This window comes from Palaemon carinicauda, chromosome 15 (genome assembly GCF_036898095.1).
Source record: "Palaemon carinicauda isolate YSFRI2023 chromosome 15, ASM3689809v2, whole genome shotgun sequence".
NCBI lineage: Eukaryota > Metazoa > Arthropoda > Malacostraca > Decapoda > Palaemonidae > Palaemon > Palaemon carinicauda.
The window spans coordinates 43,143,939-43,168,623 of NC_090739.1; the positions used below are offsets into that span (position 1 = coordinate 43,143,939).

At 42.2% G+C, this 24,685-nt stretch overlaps 2 protein-coding genes across 6 annotated transcripts in view; both read left to right on the forward strand.

Annotated features, from left to right (window-relative positions):
• Cnx99A (Calnexin 99A) overlaps positions 1–24,685 on the forward strand; it is a 106,984-nt gene that overhangs the window by 31,761 nt on the left and 50,538 nt on the right. For all 5 annotated transcript variants that reach the window (XM_068388337.1, XM_068388334.1, XM_068388335.1 and 2 more), the window contains exons 2-3: positions 21,564–21,688; positions 23,590–23,755. In XM_068388337.1, the coding sequence (XP_068244438.1) occupies positions 21,572–21,688; positions 23,590–23,755 (283 nt within the window). In that variant the 5' untranslated portion in view covers positions 21,564–21,571. The remainder of the gene's footprint in view (positions 1–21,563; positions 21,689–23,589; positions 23,756–24,685) is intronic.
• On the forward strand, positions 767–16,322 carry LOC137654581 (uncharacterized). The gene is made up of 2 exons (XM_068388333.1): positions 767–1,729; positions 1,875–16,322. The coding sequence occupies exons 1-2, from the start codon at positions 995–997 to the stop codon at positions 2,082–2,084; spliced, it is 945 nt and encodes a 314-aa protein (XP_068244434.1). The 5' UTR covers positions 767–994; the 3' UTR covers positions 2,085–16,322.

Genomic DNA, 24,685 nt, shown 5'->3' on the forward strand with positions numbered 1-24,685 from the left:
TATAGTATTGTATTCTGTACTTGGGTACGGAAGAGTTTGCCCAACACTTGTTACGAGAGGGAGTGTGATGTAACCAGGCATGCAACTGATTCAAGCAAGTATCACAATTATATGCCAGGTCTACGGCACAGATATTTGTCTCAGAATAACCCTTGAAGCCAGGGCTGTTGACCCTCTTGTACAGTATTACCAAGTCATTGGTATGTGTGGTAGTAGGATCCCTAACTGTTATCATCACAGATGCACACGTTCTGAGTTTTCCGGTTAAGTTTTCCAGACAGTTGGAAAGGGGACTACTACTGCTAAAGGATGAGTCTCCTATGTAAAGGATTATGGGTTATTTTTTTGTTTGAGCAAATAAATTTTTTTGAAGTACAGTACTGTAATTTGTATTTTTCCTGTCTGTACAACTTGAGTCCTCTACTCATATTATACTGTACTTTCCTACCAACACAAACCCCCATAGAAAATCCCAGCTGCTATCAAAATGGTTTGTTGGTGAGCAAGCAGGGGACAGTTTTCCCCCTGCTGCTGGCCTGTTGTTGACACCTTGTTATAATTTTTAATTGCAGTAATCCAATTTTACTGTTATCCATTCTCCTATGTAAAGGACTGGGGTTTGTATAGTTAGGAAAAATACAAATTACTTTAAAAAAAAATTTGTCATGTATACGTACTCTCTCCGAACTGCATCCACCACCATCTGTATTCTATCCAAGGCGTCCGCACTCTCTCTCTGCCGATGGAGAAGAGTACGTATGAAGTACAGAAGTACGTGCGTAAACAGTACGAAAATATGTGCGTAGATAATATGGAGATACATACTCAGATAGTAAGGAGGTGGTGGAGACAGTACTGATGCAAGCGGAGACTGTACGGATGTCAGTGTAGGCGGCAGATACAGTATGGAGAGAGTACTGATTAAAAGGGGGTATATACAGTGCAGCTTTCGATCCTCCTGTGATATTCTGTCTTCGCTGCTCTTCCAGATCATATGATGCCTCCCAGAGTATCCAGGAGCTCTTCCAAGTTCAAGAAGCCAGCTGCTCCTGCCTCTAAACCACCACCTGCCGACAGTTCGTCTGATGATGAACCAATCAATGTGTACCTTCCTAGTAAAGAGGAGACTGCGATGTTGTCAGCAGAATCACAATCTGATGATGGTACATCACAGGCATCGCAAATAATAACATTGGGACAATCCACTTTGAAGGCAAAGAAGTCACGTCCCGTGATGCTGAGTCGTGTACAGGAGCAGGACGTTGCTGATTGGTACAGGGAACGTGAATGGCTGTACAATTTCCGATCGGAGGCCTACAAGGATACGAGGCGGAAGGACAGTGCGTACGAGGAGAAGGCGGCAGAGCTGGGCATCTCGTCCATAGAACTGAAAACCTGGGTCAAAAGCAAGAAGGACCTCGCAGCAAAGATCCTGAAGCAGAAGACCTCAGGCAGTGAAGTTAAGCCTATGACGGACCGGGAGCAGTGGGTCTTCAAAAACTTCTGTCATGCAGCAGGATTTGTCAAACGTGTGGGCGAGCACAAGCGGAAGAGGGCCGAACAGTTATCACCTCAGAAGGCAGTGTTCATGGAGCCAGCTGAGGGGTTGACGCAGCCAATACCCTGTGACGACTTGCTGCTGAATAATGGAAGCGACTTTGCGTCTGAGGCCGCGTCCAGCAAGGGTGGAACTTGCGTGATAGAGTCGTCAACTGCCACCCTGGACCAAGTAAGTACATATTTCATTTGCTATACTGTATTGTTAAAAATTTGGTATTATCATTGTAATTACAGGTATTTTTTTCATGTTTATATGTACCATCAGTTGTGTGCACAGATACTTTCATTAATTCCATTGTACAATTTATTTTCAGCTTGCTCAACATACACAGCAGCTGGTGACCATGCTGAAGCGCCAGGAATACCTAAAGGACAGCCGTGATGGAAATCGAAGGGCCTTGGCAGACCTTATTTACTATGCCTCTGCCCGTATGGATGATGACACGTTTGATGAATTCCAGGCGCAATGCTTTACCCTCATCTCGAACTACCAGCTTGCTGCAAGGCGCAAGAGGGACTTCTAGTCATTCAGCAGTCTGGTTAATCAGCTGAGCTCCACACCCAAATCTTCCACCACATCAAACCTGAGCCAACCTGTGCTAATCTCCAAGAAGTGAATTGCCAGGAAACAGTCTTTAACGGTATCTATATTGAAGCAGAAAGATGATATAATGGAATGTGACTACAGGGAAATCAAACTAACAAAGCATGGTTTGAAAAAGTTTGAGTGGGTACTAGATGGGAAACAGCTGTGTGGATTCATGACGGGGAGAGAGACTGTGGATAGAGAGAACCCGAAAAACTCTTCTGTGAATTTGCAGGTCTAGAGAAGGCTTATGATAGAATACCAAGAGAAGTGATGTTTTGTTGCTTGAGAAAGAGGAAAGTCTTGGAGAAGTTAGTTAGAATGGTTGCGATGTACAAAAAAAACAAGGGCAAAAGTAATAAAGGCATATGGCGAAACAAACCTTTGAAGTTAGTTTGTTCCGTAACTGGAATACAAACTACTGTAATACTATTTATAGGGATATTACTTTCGGCAAAGCTGAAAGATGAGCCATTAGATTTTTATTGAGGGTTAGCCACCCATACTGCTAGTTAGAGGTTGGGTGCGGATAGTAGCTACCCCTCTCACCCACACACCTGTGACTGTAACTCGCTTTTGGCTCAGATGGAGAATGGTTACTGATTTTCCTCCTCACCAAATGTTAGGCAGCCATTACTAGTTTCCTTTTTTTTGCTTTCTCTTTTCAGTTTGTGTGTGTGGGCCTTCTTCGCCAGTGATGCATACTTGTCCTGGTCCTGAGGGCCGCTCGTACGGAACATTTATGTCAGTTATTGACACCGTTTGTGCCCGGCTTGTAGGGGGCAACGGTGTGATGTTGATAACAAGTGTATTGAGTGTCGGGAGTGCTCTGCCTCCCAGAGGGAAAGGTTTGGATGACGACAGTAGTAGTCTAAAATGGGTTCTTCTCTTTCGGGGTCTTCTTCAAAGCAGAAGAAACCTAAAGTATGTTCTTTCGGCCCTTGACCTTCCTCTGAAGCTTCTTCTCGACCAGTTTCCCCCGGGAAGCGTCGAGCAGTAGCACAGGCCTTTTAACTCCTGGACAACCTTAGTCCTCGAGAGATGGTGTTGCTTCCCCTAGCGAAGCGGGCCCCACCTCTTCCCCCGAAAGTGTACTTGTCTCGTTATTCTATTTTGCAAGTGTGGCCGTCTCTGGGATTGCCCGGTCCGCCTTCCAAGTAGGTGCTGGTACAGCGTATTCAGCGGAGTTGAAGTGTTTGCTTCTAAGGTTGACCCATAGGTCCTTTTGATTGTGGATCTTGTGGTTCTTGATGAGTTATCTGCTTCCCTGCCTTCTGACTCCTTTCCTGCCTCCTCTGCTTTTCCTGCCAGTACCGATGACTGTGCTGCCCCTCTCGACCATCCTTTGAGGGCTGAGCAAAGTCCAAGGCATGTCCTGCGGATGATCACATCTCTCGTTTGCGAGAGGCTGCCCATAGAGACTCCTCTTTGGAGGCCTGCAGATGACCAGCTTGCTGTTCGGCACTCGCCTGTGAAGGCTCAACCCCGCTGAGCTCGCCCACCTTTCCGCCTCAGACGTGCTCCTTCGCCTTCGGGAAACAGACGTTTGTTCGGCTGATCATCATCCATTGCAGAACAAACCCCTTCAGAGAATCCTCCTCCTGGTTCCCTAGCCTTGCCCGTATCTTTGGTCTCGTCATATGTCAGGTTTGCGGTGCGTGGCTCCTCAGCTGCTCGTCTGCAGGCTGCTGCTCTTCCATTGCTGACGGTGGTCCTTTCGCGGTCCTCTCGAGCGTTTTAGTGCTCTCCTAAGGGTCACAGCCCTTACACGGGTCACCGAGTGTCAACACGCTTCTATCCTCCGACCTCTGGCTCGCCAACTCACCGATCACCAGCAGGCCGCCGTTCGCCAGCTCGTCGGCAGTCTTCAGCTGCTCGCTGGTCTCCCTCTTGTCATTCAACAACGACTCGCTTCTCTCTTAGAGTGGAAGGCAAACGACATCAGTCTCACGCTGATGGTCATTTGCCATCTTGTCAATCGCCTAGACGATCATCAAACGACCGATAATGTCCGTCAGCAGCTCGCCGACAGACAGCAACCTGTGACCTCGCTGCCACAGTACAACAACCTCAGGAACTATTTCCCAAGCATCGCCAGAATCACCACTCCAATGAATGGCACCGTTTGCGGGAAGAGAAGCTTCCTTGGCCTTCTCCTCCTTGAGCTTCGAAGCTCCCTCGAGAGAGACGTAAGTCTTCTGCCCATCGTTCTCCTCTGCCCCGTTCCTCTCCACGCAAACGCAGAACATCGTGTTATCTGAGGAGAGCGGAAAAAGATAAGACTTCTATTCAGCAGGAGTTCAAAGTTCTGAAGGACCCCCCTTCACAGCCGATTACTTTTCCTCGGAAGGAGACATCAGTACTGCAGCCTTCTTCGAGAGCTTCTTCAACAATAGATAAGACTCTTGCGAAGGCCTTCTTCGTCGTTCCCTTCACCGTAACTTAACGATAGTATCGCTATTGGACAGGATCTGTCGGAAACTCCCAGAATTCCTCTGGAGGAGTCTTCCTTGCCTTCTACGGACCCAAGGTAAAAATCCGTTGGTTCGTTCCTGCAGAGAAAATTCTGTTTCTTCCTCTCCCCTAAAGTGGAAAAGGGGAGTTCCTGATGAGTTAGTCTCTTCCAGGGTCAAGGTGACCCGTCCGGACATCCAAGGGAAGGTCAAGTGTCCTCTTACCCGCTTATCTTCGTCCTCTTGCTCCACAGCCAGCAGTCCAGGTGGAAGTCTTGTGCAGGGAAGAGTCCATATCCGGCTCTTTCCGGCCCTCGCCCATCGAGGAGGTCCTTCGAGAATTCAGGGTGGCCTCAAAACCCGTGGAAGATACAATCCTTCCCCCTACGGGTGACCAACATAAGGGTGTTAACCGAAACCATCCGTCCAGAAAAATTCTTCCCTCTGAGGAAGGAGTCTAAGGATTCTAAAACACTGCTGAAAACTTTTTCTCATTGAGAATTACGAGACCTGCGGAGGAGGTCAGGCAGTCTTCATCTAGCCACTTCAGCGACGATCACGGCCCACCCCGAGATATTGTCTCATGGGTGGAAGACAACAACCTCGCTGCCAGTCCTAGAACAGTGTCTTCAGCACTCACAAGCCTCCCCAAGTCCAGCGCAGCTTTGCCCTGGTCTCGGGGACTGAAGGGTACCCGACAGAAGGTGTCTGCTCAGCTCTCTGACTTCTCTAGTTCCCTTCGCTCAGGCTCGTCCTCTAAACTCCTCCCACCTCTGGGTGTCCAGCAGAAATAGTATTACGAGGTCCTTGATGAGCCCCTCTCGTCCCTTCCTTTACACCATTCCCTAGAGGAAGTGACGAAGGGAATCTCTCCAAAGAGACTTTCCAGGCTTCAAGTTTCATTCTCTGCTTTGGAGATCCTCAACCAAGAGAAAGTTGTGAAGTATGGCATGCAGGCTACTTCATGGCTAGGTCTCTGGTTGGGGTCAGTGGAAAACCTGGTGTGGACCAAGGATATTTCCAAGGAAAGCCCCATGAAGGCGATGGAAATCTTTCTCCTGCCGGGTACTCATACCATCGAGTTCCTTACCTACCAAATAGTAAACTTGTGGGCGAACGCCATCTTGAACCGTAGAGACTCGATAGTTGAGAGATTTCATTGCCAAGTCCCACACTGCGAGATCGTGAAACTGGAACTCCTCTGTCGAGGGCTCCTCCCTGTTTGAGCCGGGGGACGTCGAGAGAGCTGCTGAGAGATGGAGGAAGTCCCACCAAGACTCCCTCCTCCATAGGGCCTTGACATCCGGCCCCTATAGACTACCCTCTCTCCCACAGACCAAGGAACAGAAGCTGACTGACGATGAGCATGACTACAGTGACGGATCCTAGGGTGTCCAAGAAGCTCTTTCCTGTCAATGACAGGAAAGGCTCTAAATCTTCCTGTGGCGGTAAACATCCTAGAGGAGGAAGCCGAGGCCGCAAACACTATGATACGGTACCCCCTCCACACTTGTCCACCATTGAGGGGATGCCTTCATAACTGCTGGAAGAGGCGGATTGAGCTTGGGGCCAAACCCTAGATGGTCTCCGTGATTCATTAAGGGTACCGCGTCCCGTTGATATAATCTCTCTCTCCACTGATGAAGACTCCAGTACCAACAAGCTCCTATGTGAAGGGATCCACAAAGACAAGGTCCAGACCATTTTATAGAAGAAGGGCGCTCTTCAAGAGGTACTCAACGACTCCCCAGTCTTCTTCAGTCGACTCTTTCTTGTGAAAAAGGCGTCTGGAGCCTGGAGACCAGTCATCGACCTCTCAGCTCTGAACAAGTTCGTCAAACTCCATTTAGCATGGAGACGGCAGACACGGTCAGACAAGTGGTAAGACCACAGGACTTCGTGTTCACACTGGATCTAAAGGACGCATACTTCCAGATCCCAACCCATCTGTCTTCAAGGAAGTATTTGAGAATTACTCTGGACATCAAGAAACACCAGTTCAAGGTGCTGTGCTTTGGTCTTTCCACAGCACCTCAGGCCTTCACCAGAGTGTACACCCTAGTGACATCTTGGGATTCACAGAATCGGCATCCGTTTCCTACTGTACCTGGACAACTGTCTGATTCTAGCAGACTCAGTGGCAACCCTTCTTTAGCACTGAAACAAACTTCTGGGGGTCATGGTAAACCTCAAAAAATCATTACTGCTTCCTTCTTACAGACTGGTATTTCTACGAATGTTTTTAGACACCAATCTTCACAAAGCCTTGCCATCAGATGACAGGGTAGTGAGACTGAGGTAGGTCGCTGGACCGTTCTTCTCTGGCCCGTCTAGTTCCCAACGGCCGCCTCAGGATTTGATCCCTCCAATGGCGGCTAAAGTCCAGCTGGAATCAGACCTTTGATTCCCCAGACATTCTGATCCCCAGAGGAACGGACGGACCTCTAGTGGTGGGTGGCAGACGAGAATCTGCCAAAGGATGTCGACCTTCTCGTCCTCCCCCTGCATTTGATGCTCTTTTCAGTTTCATTAAAAAATGGGTGGGGGCCCACATGCTGCACCTCACGACCACAGGCCTATGGTTAGAGTTCGTAAAGTACCAGCACATAAATCTCTTAGAGATGGATTTTGCCTTCCTGGCCTCTCAACAGTTCCTGATGGGCCACTTGGTGGTAGTGAGCGACACCACCACAGTAGTTGCTGACATCAAGCAAGGCGGCACTTTTTCGCAGCCCCTATCCCATATAGCAGTAAAGATACTGAGATGGGGCAGAAGTCAACTTGTTGACTATCAGCTCGCTTCATTCCCAGCAAAAGGAATGTGCTCACAGACAACCTGAGCAGAGCGACTCAGACAGTGGGCTCTGAGTAGTCTTTGGATCATTTAGTAGCCAAAAAAGTCCCAACTTTGTGGGGTTTCCTGACGGTGGATCTGTTTGCAACGGCCCTAATTTTCAGGCTGGTAAGATGCATTCCAGCAATGGTAGAACATCGACATTTACGCCTTTTCCCCCGTTTGCTCTGATGAGAAGAGTACTCGATAAGACCAGAACATTGGTCAATCTTTTAATGACCCTCTTAGCTCTGCTATGGCATTATGCAGAAGGGTTCCCGGACCTTCTGCAACTCCTGACAGAGCTTCCAGGAGAACTCCCTCTACGACACAATTTACTCGGACAACCACATGCTAGCATCTACATAGCCGTAAATTTGCTATGACATTACACCTGGAGACTACAGTATCCAGCAACAAGTTGCAAAATGGATGTCTGAACACCTGCAAAAATTGTCAGCCTCAGTCTACCGGGCAAAGTGGAATGTCTTCTGTGGTTGGTATCGTGGAAGAGGGATTTCTCCCCTCGATGCCACTACAGTATTCCAGCAATAGTGAAGCTCCTCGTGTATCTGTGGGAGGAAATGGTCCTATCGGTTTCAGCAGTAAAAGGATATTGCTCAGACTTAAGTTTCCCCTTTAAACTGAAAGGGGTAGACATTTCCTCTTCACTGAAACTTTCTCTCCTCATACGAAGTTACGAACTTACCCATCCCCAGTCGGAAGTGAGACCTCCTCCATGGAACGTGGATCGAGTTCTTTGGTCCCTTAAGGGCCCTCTCTATGAACCATTATGCCAGGCAACAGATCGCCACCTCATGTTGAAGACTGTGTTCCTACTCGCCTTGGCTTCGGCCAAAAGAGCCAGCGAACTTCATGGTCTCTCATATGGCATCGACCATTCAAGGGGATGGGGAGAGGTAAGCTTCAGCCTCGTCCCTGAATTTGTAGCAAAGACTCAAAATCCGGGAGTTTGTAGAAGACTTAAAATCCTGGGGTAGCTGATCCTAGATTCGATTCCTTCTGGATAACGAGTCTGTATTCTGTCATCGATGACCCAGACCATCTGTTACTATGTCCAGTAAGGAGTTGGTGGCCCTACCTCAAAAGAACAGAACAGCCCACCCCCATGTGCTAGCACTTTTCAACAGCATAGGGACCGTCACGAAGAACACCATCTGACTGGGATTTGCAAGGTTATTGACCATGCATTAAATCCAGATCCTCCTCCAACACGTCGACCAGACCACATGATGTCGGGCATTGCTACGTCCCTGGCCTTCAAATGTAACTACTCTGTGGCACAGGTTTTACAAGCGGGCATGTGGAAATGTCAGACGACCTTCACCGCCCACTACCTGCAAGACTTGAATCACAGGAGAGACTATACGTTCTCTATCAGTCCTGTAGTGACTGCACAAAACTGGTTTCATACCTCAAGCTCCTTAATCGACAAATAGCAGGAGGTTAAGGGCATTTGAGTGAATGAATAAGAATGATTGGCTCATTCTTTTCTTCATCCTCCCCTCTCCTGGGAAAAATCAGCATCCAGGGTCCTCTGCAAAGCTTACCTCAACCAACTGCAGGTAAACCATTGTTCCCTTGTATAACCTTGTATTGTGTCAATACTGTTGCGTCCCCATACCCTGGAGAGGTGGCATTGTGTATGTCTTGGTGACCTCGGATGACTCCCATGACTCGGAAGAACTCTTACCTTGACAGTCAATTGGCAGTATCACAAAGACACAGCTTGTGTGCCTTGCAAGGTGTTAGAGTTTCCACCTATTATGTGCTAACACACACAAGGGGAATCCTGGGGTAAAGGCCAAAAAGCCAGATTGGCAGAGACGTCCACCCGCCTAGTTGGTGAGTCAACCCCAATAAATAGCTTTAGTTTGTGTTCCAGTTACGGAACAATTGACAAATTGTGAAAGTAATTTGTATTTTTCCTAATGATATGAACAATTGCTATTTATACAGATTTTCCTGCCAACCCATCCCCCTTAGAGTCTTACCTTTAAGCAAAGTGATTTACAGTCACCGGTGTTACCCCCTCCCCCCTCCTCCCTGCTATCTAGCGGTGTGGGTGGTTAATCCTCGCCTAATGGCTCGTGTTTCAGCTCCCCCCCCCCAAGGTAATACCCCTATAAATAGCTACAGGTTTGTGTCGGTAGGAAAAATATGAATTACTTTCAAATATATCGTGTTGGACTATGCCAGGAGTTTACATTAAGCCCTTTATTTGTGGTGGTCATGGATGTATTAAGTGAAGAGTTGTGAGAGCTGATGTATGCAGAAGAATTGATTGTTACTGATGAAATGAAGGAAGACCTACAGGGAAGGGTTGTAGAGTGGTAAAAGACTTTGGAGTGGGGTGGATAAGACTGAAGCTGTGGTGAGCATTGTAGGTAGGGACATATATAGTCTTGCATGAAAGTAGAGGTTCAGTTATAAAATGGATGGAATAATTCAGATGCTTGGGATCTACTATTAAGCCAGGAGGGAAGAAGTAGGGTTGAAGTGAGAAAAGGATAAAAACATTCTTTGGGGAAGTGGAGGGAGGTAGCAGGATTCATATATGATAAGAAAATACCAATCAAGCTAAAAGTCAAGATCTATATGCACAGTAATAAGACTGGTGTTAATGTATGGATCAGAAATGTGGTCTCTAAGATGAAAAAGGAAGCAAAGCTTGAGAGAACAGACAATACTGAGGAGGATCATAGGAATATCACTGCTTGATAGATTGGAAAATGATGAAATAAGAAGAATGGTAGATGTAATAAAAGATTGGAGAGGTAATAAGAGTGTCACAACTAAGATGGTGTTGGCACATATAGAGGATGGATGGTGGGGATGGAGTCAGGAGGGTTTTGCAGGAACCTGTATGGGGGAGAAAAGAGAGGGAGCCAGAGGATTAGATGGCGAGATAAGGTAAAGAATGATATGGAGAAAAGAGGATTTGTTGGATAGAAGGCATTGAAGAGGGCACATCAGGCAACCAACCCCTTAATGTTATTTATCAGTGACTTCATTCTCATATATTTTTTTAATATTTGTACTGTAGTTATTTGCTGATGACCATGTACTGTAGTTTATAAAAGTTTGTTCCTACACAAATACAAATCCTTGTTCTTTGCACAGGAGTAATGACTTTAGCAAAGCTGGAACATGGAAACTTTTAACGATGTGTCAATGATGGACAGGTTGTTACATTTGGCAGCAGGGAAGCACCACCCTGTCCCCCCATTTTTCACTGACAACCACTTTGATTTCATCCATCAGTGGAGACAGACAACTTTTTGCTGGCTGTAAGGTTGGGAAAAATTTAATGTTTTTCAGCTGTTAAACACTACTCATGGACTTTGTTACCGATATGACAGATATCTTGTGGATATTATCCTTGAGTTGGAGACGATTAATGCTATCATGTCCCCATTAGGTTGGTCCAAGGTGAACAAATGAAGACTTCCATGAAGTTGTAGAAACAGACAATAATGTTATGAAGGGTGCTTGTGTGAAGCACTTGCTTTCCAAGGCGAAAAAAACACGTCGGGATGCGAAGTGCTTTCTTCACTCGCATTGTTTTATTGAAATCTTTATGCATAGAGGCATTTGCTATATGAATGCTGGGGCATACATTAAATTTTCTCTGCCTCATGGATGTAGTTAGTCAGTTGATGACAATTGAATGAAAGAAAATGGGACTGCTACTCTCTCTTTTGGAACAATACTGTAGTCCTCGGGTAGAGGTTTCGTATAAGTCACTCCTACGTTTATTCCTTCCAGAGGAGAAAATAGTGTAGGGGTAATCAGCCCTCCACCAAGGATGACGAAGAATATTACAGGTTGAACGTGATTGTGCTGTCTTGACAATCCAAGTCTGTGATCGTGCTCTTTTTGCCGAGAAAATGTTAGAACTACACCTTGATGCAAACAGCTTGGGAACATTACCTAACTGGCTGGCAATTAGAGCAGCCTTGGAACATTTCCTCTTTTGCTCTTTACTGCTAATCTATTTAGCATTTTCTTGCTCATTCCATCTCCATTTCTCTTGTTTGCTCTCCCATTAAAGTTTTACTATATACTGTATACTACTATTGGGTATGCTCATTAATGAAAAGAGTGGTATGACATGAGTGCATGAACAAGTCACCGCCCAATTGCTTAAGGGGTTGCTTGCGACCAATCACGCTTACTCTCATCTGTTTGCGATTGGTCACATACCAACATCAATTGATCGGTCGTACACTCTCTCTCCTGCTTGCTAGATTGCCCTTTCAGAGATTAACATTTAGAAGCAGGTTAGATAGTAAATAATGTAAATGATACCTACACAAATACAAATCTAAGTAGATACTTAGTTTTGTACTGTATAAAAAGGAGGAATGCATTTACTTTCCAAGGGCTCTAGCCATCAGGGTGCTAATCTAGTAGTTGCACTTAGGCATACAGTATAACAATGGAGCGGTTGCTTGCTGTGCTCTCTTAGCATGTCACTGTTTGCTGATAGACGAGGGAGCCGCCCTGACCCTGTTGCTCCCCTCCTTTCTCCTTTTACTACCAGAAGGATTGTAGATATGTATATTCAAGAAGGTATGCTAACCCAGGACCAAAGGATGTTAGACTAACATCTATGGTAGAGCAGACAGAGTCAAAAGCGCAACCTGTATATTCCAAGAAGGGCAAGTCAATGGCTTTTCCACATTAAGAACACCACTTCTCTTCCTGGTAGCAAAGTTAAGCAATGTTTTGGGGGGTCAGGACTTGGATGAGTGACCTCCAGAAAATGCCAAGGGCTATTGACAAATTCATGAGAAAATTGTAACAACACATTCAAGCTTAGCATGCCTTTGCATGCAAAATACCAGTGTTTTACAAGTTTTGCCTTTTCCACTATGGGAGGGATTCCTTTTTTGATGCGATCTGTTCGAGAATTCCTACAACCCAATTGAGGGAGGAAATGGTGTCGCACATTGGATCTTGGGACTGCGGTCATGCTCCAGTCCAGATTCCTTCCGTGCACCAACTCCATCCCCAACTTACTATCATCAGCCTACTGCCAGGAATTGTTGAAGGTCTAGCCTCCAGGCAAAGGGGGAGGTCATGCGACAGATGGGCGGTCTGTGGTAGCTCACTACCTCAGCATGCACACAAACATGCACACCCTCTTTCACCAACATGACTGCTGTCTTCTTTGTTGAGAAGGTACAGCATTGAGTAATATTAGCCAATAAGGTTATCAATCCTTTACTCATGGATCAGTAAAGGATATTCCTGAGAGAAGAGGTTCAGACCATGGTAAAGAAGAGCACTCTGCTGCTGGTTTGTGATGGGTCCACATGCTTCTTCTGATCAAGAACTGAGAAGGCTTCAGTAGGCTGGAGACCGATTGTAGACCTCTTGGTTTAAAACAGGTTGTGCGTCAGACCCCGTTCAAGATGGAGACCACAGCCACAGTCAGACAAACAATGAGACCTCTAGATTTCATGGTCACAATGGACCTCAAGGATGCTTACTGTACTTCTAGATCACAGTCCATCCCGCCTCTAGAAAGTACCTCTGGTTCGTGGTAGTGAGCGAAGTACAGTATACCAGTTGAATTTACTTAGTGTCGGGCTATCAACAGCACTGTAAGTCTTCACCAAGATCTTGACTCCGGTGTCAGCTAGGGACCATTCCAACTGTTATGCTATCTGGTTATGGCTCACTTGAGGGGGACCCTCTCCTCCATCGGGACAGTGTTATCATGTTTGTCCACGATTGGGGGACTGGTAAACTGAGAGAAGTTGAATGTCTAGCCCAAACAGAACTTAGGGATGGGGATAGACACAGTCATAGGGAAAGTGTTTCCATCGTGGTATCACCTGAGGTTGTGCTCCATTTCTGTAGCAAAGCTTGGCTTCTCTCTAACACCTAGTTCTGAGCAGCCACCTTTGCATGCACTCCTTTCAAGGGTAATTGAAAACCCTTTGGTTGCAGTGCAAGGATCCTAATGAAATGTTGATCAAAGAGGAGCAGAGACTAGATCTGAAGTGGTGTCTCCGACACCAACCATTTCAAAGGCACAAACTTACAGTCTCCCTCCCCATTTCCAGAACTGTTGTTCATGGACCCATCAAAGGTAGGGTGGGGAGCAACCCGGCTCTGGCGTGTGGTGTTAGGACAGTGATCTTGATTTAGACAGACAGTCCCATATTGCCTTGCTAGAGCTAAAGGCGACTTTTCTAACATGCCCCAACATTTTTAACTACTCCTATCAGGCCACTAGGTTATGATGATGAGCAAGAACACAGCTTTAGTGGCATATCTAACAAGTAAGGAAATACAGTACTATTTCATGATAACTCTGCCTTCTGCTCACAAATCCTGCAGTGGACGGAGATCATTGCCCAGTCAGTCCAGTTTATTCCGGGCAAGAAAAACACCCTGGCAGACAAAATGAGCACTAAGACACGGATAGTTGATTCCATGTGATGTTAAATCGTCGGATAGCGAACACGATACAGTAATGACTCTATGGGGTTCGTCTTTGGTAGACCTTCTTCTATATCCCCAGCTGTAAACTTCCAGAATACTGTACTGCTCTCCAGTTCCAGATCTGGAAGTGGCACTTCAGGATGCCTTCTAACACTATTGGGACAATCAGGAGGGCTATGCCATTTCCCCATTCTCAACAAGGTCAGATTGAATCCCAACCTCAAAGTTAATCTCATTGCTTTACTGTTGTATCCGCACCTCCCACTGCTGCTGACGGAGATTCCGAGGGAGATGACCCGTTACAACAACCATATGCCCAGATCTTCCACAATTCAGTTGAGTCCCTACGTCCTCATGCTTGAAGTTTATCCAGCATCTCCTTACACAGTTTTTTCATAAAAGGTTGCAAAATGGGCCATTTGCTGTGGTTGGTGTCATGGTAGTGGTGTTTTGCCCCGAAGCCATTGTACTGTATTCCTGATTGATAAATTTTTACTTTATATCCAAGAGGAAAAAGTCTGCACAGGGTCAGTGGTGAAGGGCTATTGCTCCTTGAGGAAGGTTTTTAGGCTGAAAGGAGTCTATACAGTACTGTATTTCATTCCTTTTTGGTAGAACTGTCTATACTCATATGTACCTTTGAACAGGTTGGTCCACTGTCGGAAGTGAGACCACCTCCCTGGAATGTGTACAAAGTACTCCGTTCCTAAATAGGAGCTCTGTACAAGCCATTGAATTTGGCTATGGATCAAAGACACTTCTTGAGGGCAATTTTATTATATGCTCTTGCCTTAGCCAAGAGGGTCAGCGATTTTCATGATCTCTCCTACGACATCATTTATTCAAAGAGATAGGGGTAAATCTCGATCTCCTTTGTCCCTGACGTTGTTAAGACCCAGAATCTATTGATACCTGGTTCATATCTTTTCGGATTTGGAGTTGAAAGAGGGAGCCGATGATCCAGATCGGCACTGATTGTGTCTTGTGAGAAAGCTAAGGCGCTATCTGAAGCCCACACCTGGAGTTCATCCCCAGGTAAAACATCTTTATCACCGGGAGAGTTAGGAAGGTGACCAAGAACACAAATTCTGTATGGAGCAAAGGGGTCATGGACCGTGTTGTCAATGTTACCTTCCTCCCAAAGGGGACTTGACTTCGAACTTACGTCAGGAGTGTAAGCATACCCATCGTGTTGAGAAAGAATCTCACTGTGACGCAGGTATTACAGGTGGGCATCTAGAATGTCAGACAACCTTCCCGGACCACTACCTGCAGGACTACTCGCACAGGTCACTAGATACGTTCTTCCTGGGACCTTTTGTAGCTGCACAAGACCATTAGCAGCTGATTGAGGACAGAAGTCACGAGTTAGTCTGAGGTGAATGTAAGAATTTCTGGCATTTTCATTCTTCACCTTCCTCTCTCTTGGGGTACAGCATCCTGACATTCTGTCAGCGGGATCTGATCTGTTCGCAGGTAAACCCTATGTAGCTGTTCTATACTACTATAGTATATAGAAGTGTTGCCCTCATTCTCTTTACGAGGGAGAGTGTGAAGTGTCTAGGTAAAGCCATGCTTTGATGTGTGTTTGCAAACCTTTTGTTCTGCCTTAGACCACACTGTCACGAAAGTTTCTTTCTGTTTATCAGCCTTTAGTGCACCGGCTGTTGACCTGCTGATATTGTCAAATCACTTGTTAACGAGGTGTAAGGATTCTCACTCCCTATGCATGATCATCCTCTAGAGTAGAGATCCCATGCAAAGTTCCAGCCAGTTGGAAAAGGGGACATCCATCCTCCCTAAGGATAAGTCTCCTATGTATAAAGAACAAAGGTTTGTACTATTGTAGCAACAAATAATAAATTTGGAAGTCATTTTTATTTTTCCTAGCTATACAAATCTGAGTCTTAACACAAATTAACCATCAACGCCTATCCCCCTAAATCCTGTCTGCAATCGAAGTGGTTTGTCAGTGATCAAGTTGGGTGGGTCAGGTAGCGGTGCTTCCCTTGTGCTGACTAGTCGATTGCTGATGGTTGACACCTCGTTAAAAGTTTTAAAAGCCATGTTCCAACTTTACTAAAATCATCCCTCCTATGTAAAGAACAAAGGTTTGTACTTCTAGATTTGTCATATATGCAGTTGTTATTTGTTGATGACGTTTGCATATGTTTCTTTACATATTTTTCTTTAAAGTTTATAAAATGTAAATAAAAATGTTATGTGCAGTGATATTTCTTTCCTAGTGTTATAAAACATAGTATTAAATATGAATGAAGTAAAAAAACTAATGGTATGAAATGGAAATAAAAGTAAAAAACATAAAAACAAAGAAAATTAAGAAAAAAGTATGAAACAAAAAATTCAAAATGAAAGTAAAAAAGAGAAAGGTTATTAAAAAGAAATTGAAATGGGCAGCATAATGTAAGAAGAAAATATATTTTGAACAATGTGAACATTGTCAATCTTTATATGAAAGAAAAACTGAAATGGCTAATAAGAATTTTTTTTTTCGTATATTATGGAAATATAAAAAATTTTGTACTGCAACCCATATATATTGAAGAAACAATTCTGTTAGTTCTTTTAGTCTCCTCTTGGAGTGCTTGTGTGGTTGGAAGGGAGACTGTGAATGATTTGGGTCCAAACAATCTGCTGGTATATATAGGGACAGCAGTCTAGCGTTCATCCATACTGGGGTCGCACTCTAATATATCCATACTGTATCCGCAATTTCCTTACTGCATGCATAATTTCTTCGCATTCTCTGTACTTTACGTACTCCCTAGGTCTAGACGGCATCCATATTGTCTCTGCGGCTGGAAGTCCGCACTCTCCAATGCTATCCATGAGTATCCTCTGGAAATTTTGGCTAATTGGACCATTCGGTACCTGTACTGTTTGGATGAGCTTTACAAAAATCCATACTGCCATGTCCGTACTGTGTGCATAGTCACCTGCCTCATTTGTATTCAGGTGTGACAGGTTTTACTGTTCACATTTTGAATGGTTTGCACGTAATTTATCATCCTCCTAACCCTTTAAATTTCAAACAAAATATGCCAAAACTGTCATCACTGATATTCTATAGCAACTTGTGTTGACAAGAAATTATCACCAAATAATTTCATGGAACATCAAGTTATCTCAAAAAGTTATGTGGCCTGAGATAGTTTTCAAGTACAAATTTTTTGGAATGAATATTTATTTAGCTATAGTAATTAATAGAGATGTTTACCTGTGTCAAGGGCAGTTCCTGCTCAAGCATTCCCAACTCTGTTTACCTAAGGCTACTGAGCAGATGTGTTTTATTTGGTGGCTGTAAGTTTAATTGTCATGTTATAGAAAGGGTTCCCTTGGCCAGGTAAGGACTTTGCATTGTAAGAGAGGTTAGGTTGGTGTATGCTTGATGTATCCCTGTGATGTACATTGTTCTTTTGGATTCTTGTGATGTACATTCTGTTCTTTGAAATTGACAGTAAATACGGTACAGTATGACAAATATAGTGTTCGTGTAATATTTTCGGGTCACAGGTTGCTAATATGTAAATGGCTGCGCACAACTATTGTTAGCTTGTGTCCTATCAAAATTACAGAACTATTGAATCCCCAGAGTATTCTTTTAAAACTGACTTTGCCTAATTAATTTTTGAGAAACTAGTTTTATTCTTGGAAATTGTGTAGTTCATCTGTTCGACTTATTCGGCTCTCATTAGCGTTGTAAACTTTTACCCTAGTATTAATTTGTTCCTGCGTATGCAAACATTCATCCTTTGCATAACAGCAAAGCAGTTCATAAATTTTATATGAAAATATAAAGGTCTATAGTACAGCAATAAGACCAGTGTTAATGTATGGATTGGAAACTTGAACAATAACACGAAAAGAGGAAGCAAAACTTGGGAGATTAGAGATGAGAATGCTGAGGTGGATTATGGGAATATCACTGCTTGAAACACTGGAAAATGGGGAAATAAGAAGAATGACAGGCATAATAAAGGTTACAGAGGTGATGAAGAGCGTCACGACTGATACGGTGTGGGCATGTGTTGAAGATGGATGGTGGGGAGTGTTTGGGAGGAACCTGTTAGGTGGAGATCAAGAGGAAAGCAGAGGATTAGATAGTGAGATTAAGTGAAGGATGATATGGAGAGAAGAGGTTTGGTGGAAGAGGATGCCTTTGATAGAAGGCATTGGAGAGTGCATCAGGCAACCTACCCCTTGATGTAGAGATAACGGTAGGAAAGATGATTTAGACAAAACATCTAGAAAAGTTCACCAGTTGTAGCTCTGATATTGTTTATAATAAGAAGAAAAAGTTGTAGTGTTTTCACACTAACATCTTCGTATTGCAAACAAGTATGTCTTGTTTGTCTTAAGTCATCGATGCTCACTGTTTAGACCTGTAGGGGAGTACTGTACAGTACTAAATTTTAGAGGTATAATTTGTATTTTGCCTCTTCATGCCACATTATACAAAATAATCTTGTAATTATTCTGGGGGGGGGGGTCACTTCATTTTCAGCCAGTATCATCTCTGCAGTTATTTCATCGTAACCAAGGGCTTTCCCTTTCCTGAGTTTTTTAATGATACATTAGATTTTAAACACATTAAATTCATTCATGGGGGACATCAAGGTCTTAATCACCTTAAGGTATATCAATCAAATTATTCCCTTCATATCTCCCATTCATGACCTCACTAAAGTGTTCCATCCAATTTTGCCTTTCTTCATCCTCTCTTTTTATAACAGATTCATCTCTCTTTTTGATGAGTATATGATCCTACTTCTTTTCTCCCATGGAGATTTCATTAATAATTCTATGAGCAATTCTTACACCATAGCCACTCCCTGAATTCATGGCTTTGTCAGCCTCATCTGCTTTCCTGTCTAAATATTCTCTTCAGTCATTCCTGGCGTTTCTTTTGACCTCACTATCAATACTGGAATACTTAGCATGCTCTACCTTGCAATTTTCATTACTTCCTAAAAAACTCAATAACCAATTTCTGTCTTTGTCTCCTTTTTATAGTATCCCAAGTATCATTTGATATCCATGGCTTTCTCCTTGTAACTTCATATCCCAAAACTTCACTACCAACTAACATATATGTTCTTAATATCACACCATTCTTCATTGATTGTCTGCTTTTCATCTCTCAAAGTCTCTAAGATGGCAAATCAATTAATACATTCAATTGCAAATGTTTCTCTGTGCTCATCTTCCAGAAGCTTGGTTGTATTAAATCTAGGTATTCTATCTACATTTTTGTTGAGTGCTTTCAGTTTAAATTTCAGTGTGGCTATGAGGACCTGGTGATTGCTACCAATATCTGCACCTCTATAGCTTCTTACATTTCTCAGTCCTCTCTTCATTAATGGCTATGTGATTTATTTGATTTATGTAATTGCTACATGATGAAGTCCATGTATACTGTATATGAGGATGTCCTTGTGATGAAGTTAAGAGTGTTGGTGAAAATGGCAAAAAAAGGAGACCAGGCAGATTGCAATGATCACAGAGGTATCACGTTTAGTCAGTTGTCATGAAAATATATAGCATGCTTATTCTCAAGAGACTAGAGAGAGATTGATAAAAACCTTAGAGGTGAACAAGCAGATTTAGAATAGGTATAAGTTGTACTGACCAAATTTTCATTTTAAGACGTACAGCAATCTGTAGAATATAGAAGTCTACTTTTGATGGCATTTGTGGACTGAAAAAGCCTTTGATAGTGTGCACTGGCCAATGTTGTGGAGAATCCTGCGTTTTTATGGAATTCCTCTTAAATATGTAAATTTGATTAAGTCTGTTCATGAGCATAGTAAGTGCAAAGTCAATGTTAGTGGAGTTCTATCAAATGAATTTCCAGTGAACGGAGTACTCCAAGGGAATGTGTTGTCACCTATGTTGTTTATTCTCTTCATGGATTTTGTAATGCGTAGAACAGTTGGTGATGGTGGAGAAGGATTGGTAATAGGAAATTAGCTGAATTAGAGTATGCTGATAATGCGGTCCTTATTAGCAACACCATGGGATTTGCAATGCTTGCTTACCAGAATGCATGAAATATCACAGGAGGTAATGATAACAATATGCAATGGAAGATGAAATATCATTGGAAGGAGAAAGGATTAATGAGGTAGAATCATTTAAGTATTCAGAGACTATGATCTCCAATACAGGGTCATTAGAATTGGAGTTACGTGAAAGATTGAAAAATAGTAAACCAGACAATGGTTAGGTTAAGTAAAATTTGGAAATCAAATTACCTGGAACTACAGTACATATAAAAATCAGACTCTATATTAGTTTAGTGAGTTCGAGTTCTGTGTTTACTGTATGGACATTGAGTCATGGTGTGACAATGAAACAATCCCAACTGATTTTGTAGATTTAAGAACAAAGTACTCAGAAGAATATTGGGAGTTTAATGGCAGGACAAGATTAGAAATGAAACCGAGAGAGGTTACTCGAGTGCCATATGTGGATGATATCATGGTGAGGAGTAGATGAAGATGGTTTGGTCATGCTCTTCATACTCCCCAAGAGAAATTAGTTTACCAAATGTTTAACTAGGCTCCACAAGGGACTAGAAGAGTTGAAAGACCCAGGCCTACATGGGTGAGAACTATGAAGCGTGAAGTGGGAGATGATGAGTGGAGAAGTATTGAATTAAAAGCTCAAGGTAGAGACGACTGGCGAAATCTAAACAAGGCCCTGTGCGTCAATAGGTGTAGTAGATGATGATGGTGAATTTATATTATTTTGTTATAGGTTTTGTTTGAAATGCTTACCCGAAAATGCATTTGTTTTTGTAATTCATTAAAACTATGGAATATCAGAACCTGATGTATGTTTTTCTAGGACATGTTCAAGCTACTTTCACTCTTTCAATGAATTGGGAAAAAAATTTTGGTTATACCTGTAGTTCTGTACTATGTACCTTCTTGGTTGTATAAATATTTTTGTTGTAGGTTAAAGGCTTCCAGATTTCTTCAATAGTAAATGAGGCTTTATGTCTGTCCATTGTCCATCTTTTGAACTCTTTCCATACACAAATCATGTTCACACCTACTTAACTTTCACAGCTTACATTGGAGCATGGTGCTCAATAATATGTTGATGTAATTTAAGCTGAAATTCCAAGAATATTATGCCTTTGATTATGTTCAAATAACTTAGTTTTTTCCAATAATTTTCAGTAAATGTTTTTATAAATTTCTCATTTTAGTAAAGCTGGGTTTAATCATTGCCATGTGTGAATACTTGAAAACAGTACTGTATTTGTAGTAATTTGCTATCACCCTCTTAGTACTGTAATATATACTGTATGCCACTCATAATGTACCTGTGATTTGTTTTCAGTACACCTGTATTGTATACTGATTCTCTGAGATTATGTATTGTCATGATACCGGTCTTCCACTTATGTTGTTTAATTCATCATGTCACTCGCTGGCAGGGAATGTGTTCTTGCTTTGCTACTGGTAGTTTGTCACTTACACATTTTGTTTTTGACAAGTTTTCATGAAACAGTATTATATTCTTTTCTAGTTTTATATTGTATTTCTATGGTTTGATTAAATTTCTTTAAGAAAGAATATAGTAAATATTGCTACTTTTAATTGTTTTAAATTTCTTTCAGGTATAGAAATGGCTGTGAAGTGGAAGGTAAAATCATTTCTACTGTTAGCATTGCTTGGGATGCTTTTGCCTGGCAGCGTTTTCTGTGATGATGGAGAAGAAGTAACAATTTCAGAAGAACCTATAGTGAGTAATTTTCTTTGATTATTGACTTTATGTTAAGGTTTGTGTTGTAGAATTCAGTAAATATGCTGTTTTAGGAACTTGGTTTCTTCATAGAAAGTAGACAATAGTTTGCTGGAGATAATTTTGAAAAGTCAAAATTGAGGTGAAATAATTTTGGTATAAAAAAAAAAAACTTCCATCATTATATCAATGTCATTTTTACTCTCTTAGTGAATAGGAAATTTATAAAAGTGAGATGATTGAGTAGGCCATTCCCTTTTTACTTGGCAGTTATACAATACTGTACAGTATTTTTATATGTCAGTTGACCCCCATTTTCGACTGCAATATTTCTCTACAAATCTTCTTTCTCGGTCCTAGTGCTTGGGCTTTAGCTTTATGCCCCATATTATCCTCCTCATCCTCATTACCTCTGCCAACAAAGTTGGAAGGAGGTTATGTTTTGTGTGCTTGTGTTTGTGAAGAGCTCCTGGCCACAATTTTGATTGTAAAGTAATGAAACTTGCAGGAATTAATGAATTGCTGGGAATGATTAAATTTTGGAAGGTCAAAGGTCAAGGTTACAGTCAAGCAAAATGTCCAGTTTATGTAATCAGCCATAACTTTGGACATCTTTGTCACAGAGACTTCAAACTTGGCTCATGTTTGAGTGTATGAAAATCCACGCCAATTGATACATGTTAAAGTCAAAGGTCAAAGTCAAGGTTGAAAAAAAAAAACTTCCACGGCAGATGTGTGCACTCTACTGAGTGCCCCTCTATTTATTATTATTATTCTTGTCAGATCCAATACTTGATGCATTACAGTTAATGATTTCTTGTTCAGATTTATATGGTTTTATAGTATTGTGTACTAATGTATTAAAACTTTTCCGAATACTGTACTGTATCAATATTTACTTATTGGATGTTAAAAACTTGATAGAGCATTTGCATTTTCTCTATGATTCTACTTGAAACCCACTCTCTTCAAATTAGTTTTCTGTGCTTTGCAAAAAATCTTAATTTTACTTTGTGGTGTTCTTAGTAATCATCATATTTGTGGTACCTGGATCTTTTTAGGGTAACTTGGTAGTTTTCTTATAGATCTAATCGTTCAAAAAATAAGAAACTGTTAGTTTGATCATTGCTGGTGTGTTTTAATGTGTTGTTTCTAATGTTTTTTATTACTTTCATGGGTTGTTAGTTGTGTTTGCAATGCAACAACTAACCATTTTGTTTTTAACTTGCCAATTTTATCTTTTTAAGTGGCGAAATTTTCTGTTAGGATTTTTTTTTGTTGATCTTTAACTGAAGAATTTTAAGAATTTTATGTGAAGTATATGGATAAATTGAAATATTTTCAACTTGGTCCTCACAAAGTTTTACTGGACATCATGCCATCATAAAATTTTTGTATATGCCAGTGTACTTTCTTCATGTGACTGATTAATCTCATATGCACTGTATATATTTTATGCTATACATTACTTTATTATGCTATTTATAAGAAATCCTAATTTAATTTCCTCTGTATGTGCAATATTGTTAGTGATTTGAACCATTGTGAGAAAGTTTAATGTGATGTAAGTACAGATAAATAATGAAATTTAAAGAGTGGGTCAGTTCACCTGAACATAAGAAATTGGGTAGGGGTAGCCTCTGCTGTAGTTGGGAAGGAAAGTAGTAGGGAAGATTTTAATTTTATTTATGCCAGGCAACCAGAATTAAGAGCAAATCTTATAACTCACAGCTGGTGCTTACCTTTTGTCTCATGTGTTATATCACATAGTTTAATTAATGTTTACAGCTCTCTTTGTAGTTTCTCTATTGAGTTGGGTTCTCCATAGAAATGTATTTGTATAGCAGCATGGTTTTTCCACTGTGATGCACATTTTAACCAAGCACAAATTTTTCCTTCAGGAAAGCGAGGATGGGGATGATTTTGAAGTAGTGTATGTTTCTCCTAAACCTATACCTAGTGCCTACCTAATGGAGACATTTGACGATGAATCCTCATTTGACAAGGTCTGGGTTCGTTCAGAAGCCAAAAAAGGAGGAGTTGACGAGGACATAGCCAAATACGATGGTTAGTATACAGTAGGTTTTTTAGATATATGAAGTATACTTCTTTTTTTTTTTTTTTACAACTGTATTTATGCTATGAAGAAACAGAAGTAAATTGAGGTATATTTAATTGGAGGGGTTCACGGTGGTAGAATACTTAGAACAAATTAAAATGTACTGCAAAAGAAAGTATTTTAATTGAATGATTTACTGAAAATTTTATTGCTAAAATTTTTTGGACTCCATGTCTCAAATTTTCAGTAACCATTTAAAGGTTTAAAGGTCGCTCATGAATGGCAGAAGCAAGGGACAGTGACACTGCCCCAGCAATCAGGACAATGCCCTAGAGACTGACCATATATGATCAGCGCCCAAGCCTCCTCTCCACCCAAGCTAGGACCAGGAAGGGCCCAGGCAGTTGCTGCTGATGACTCAGCAGATAGACCTATAGGCTCCCCCAAAGCCCCCAACCTTAGCTCACAAGGATAGTAAGGTTGCATACACTAATGGCACTAATGAGTCTGAGCGGGACTCGAATTCGACCGGAAAACACCAGGCAGAGACGTTACCAATCAGGCCACTGTGGTAATGTTAATAGTGCAGCCTAATGGAAGAGAAACTCCTACTTTTTCTAAAGACTTCCTGTCTGTTCTGATTCTTGTCATATGTAAGGTTCCTAAGTTGAGGGGAGGGACCATTTTAGCCTCAGCCTATAGGAGTTCTTATCTGTATCTTATCTTCCCTTTTTAAATGCTGGTAGTGTTGAGTGTTGGAGAACATTGAGATACACATAATTGTGTATAGGAGACACCTTTGCATTTATTGATTGTGTTAGTTTTACTTAGCCCACTCCATTGTACAGCAAAAGTAGTAGACACAGGGACAATCAGGCCACCAGCCACCTGTTGAGGCACTACCACTAGAGAGTTATGGCGTCTTTTGACTGGCCAGA

What these genes read in the sequence shown, in the direction of transcription:
- LOC137654581 (XM_068388333.1), top strand. Translation starts at nt 995, where the DNA reads ATGATGCCTCCCAGAGTATCCAGGAGCTCTTCCAAGTTCAAGAAGCCA. An exon ending in CAACTGCCACCCTGGACCAA is followed by an intron (nt 1,730 to 1,874) that starts GTAAGTACATAT and finishes ATTTATTTTCAG; the next exon opens with CTTGCTCAACATACACAGCA.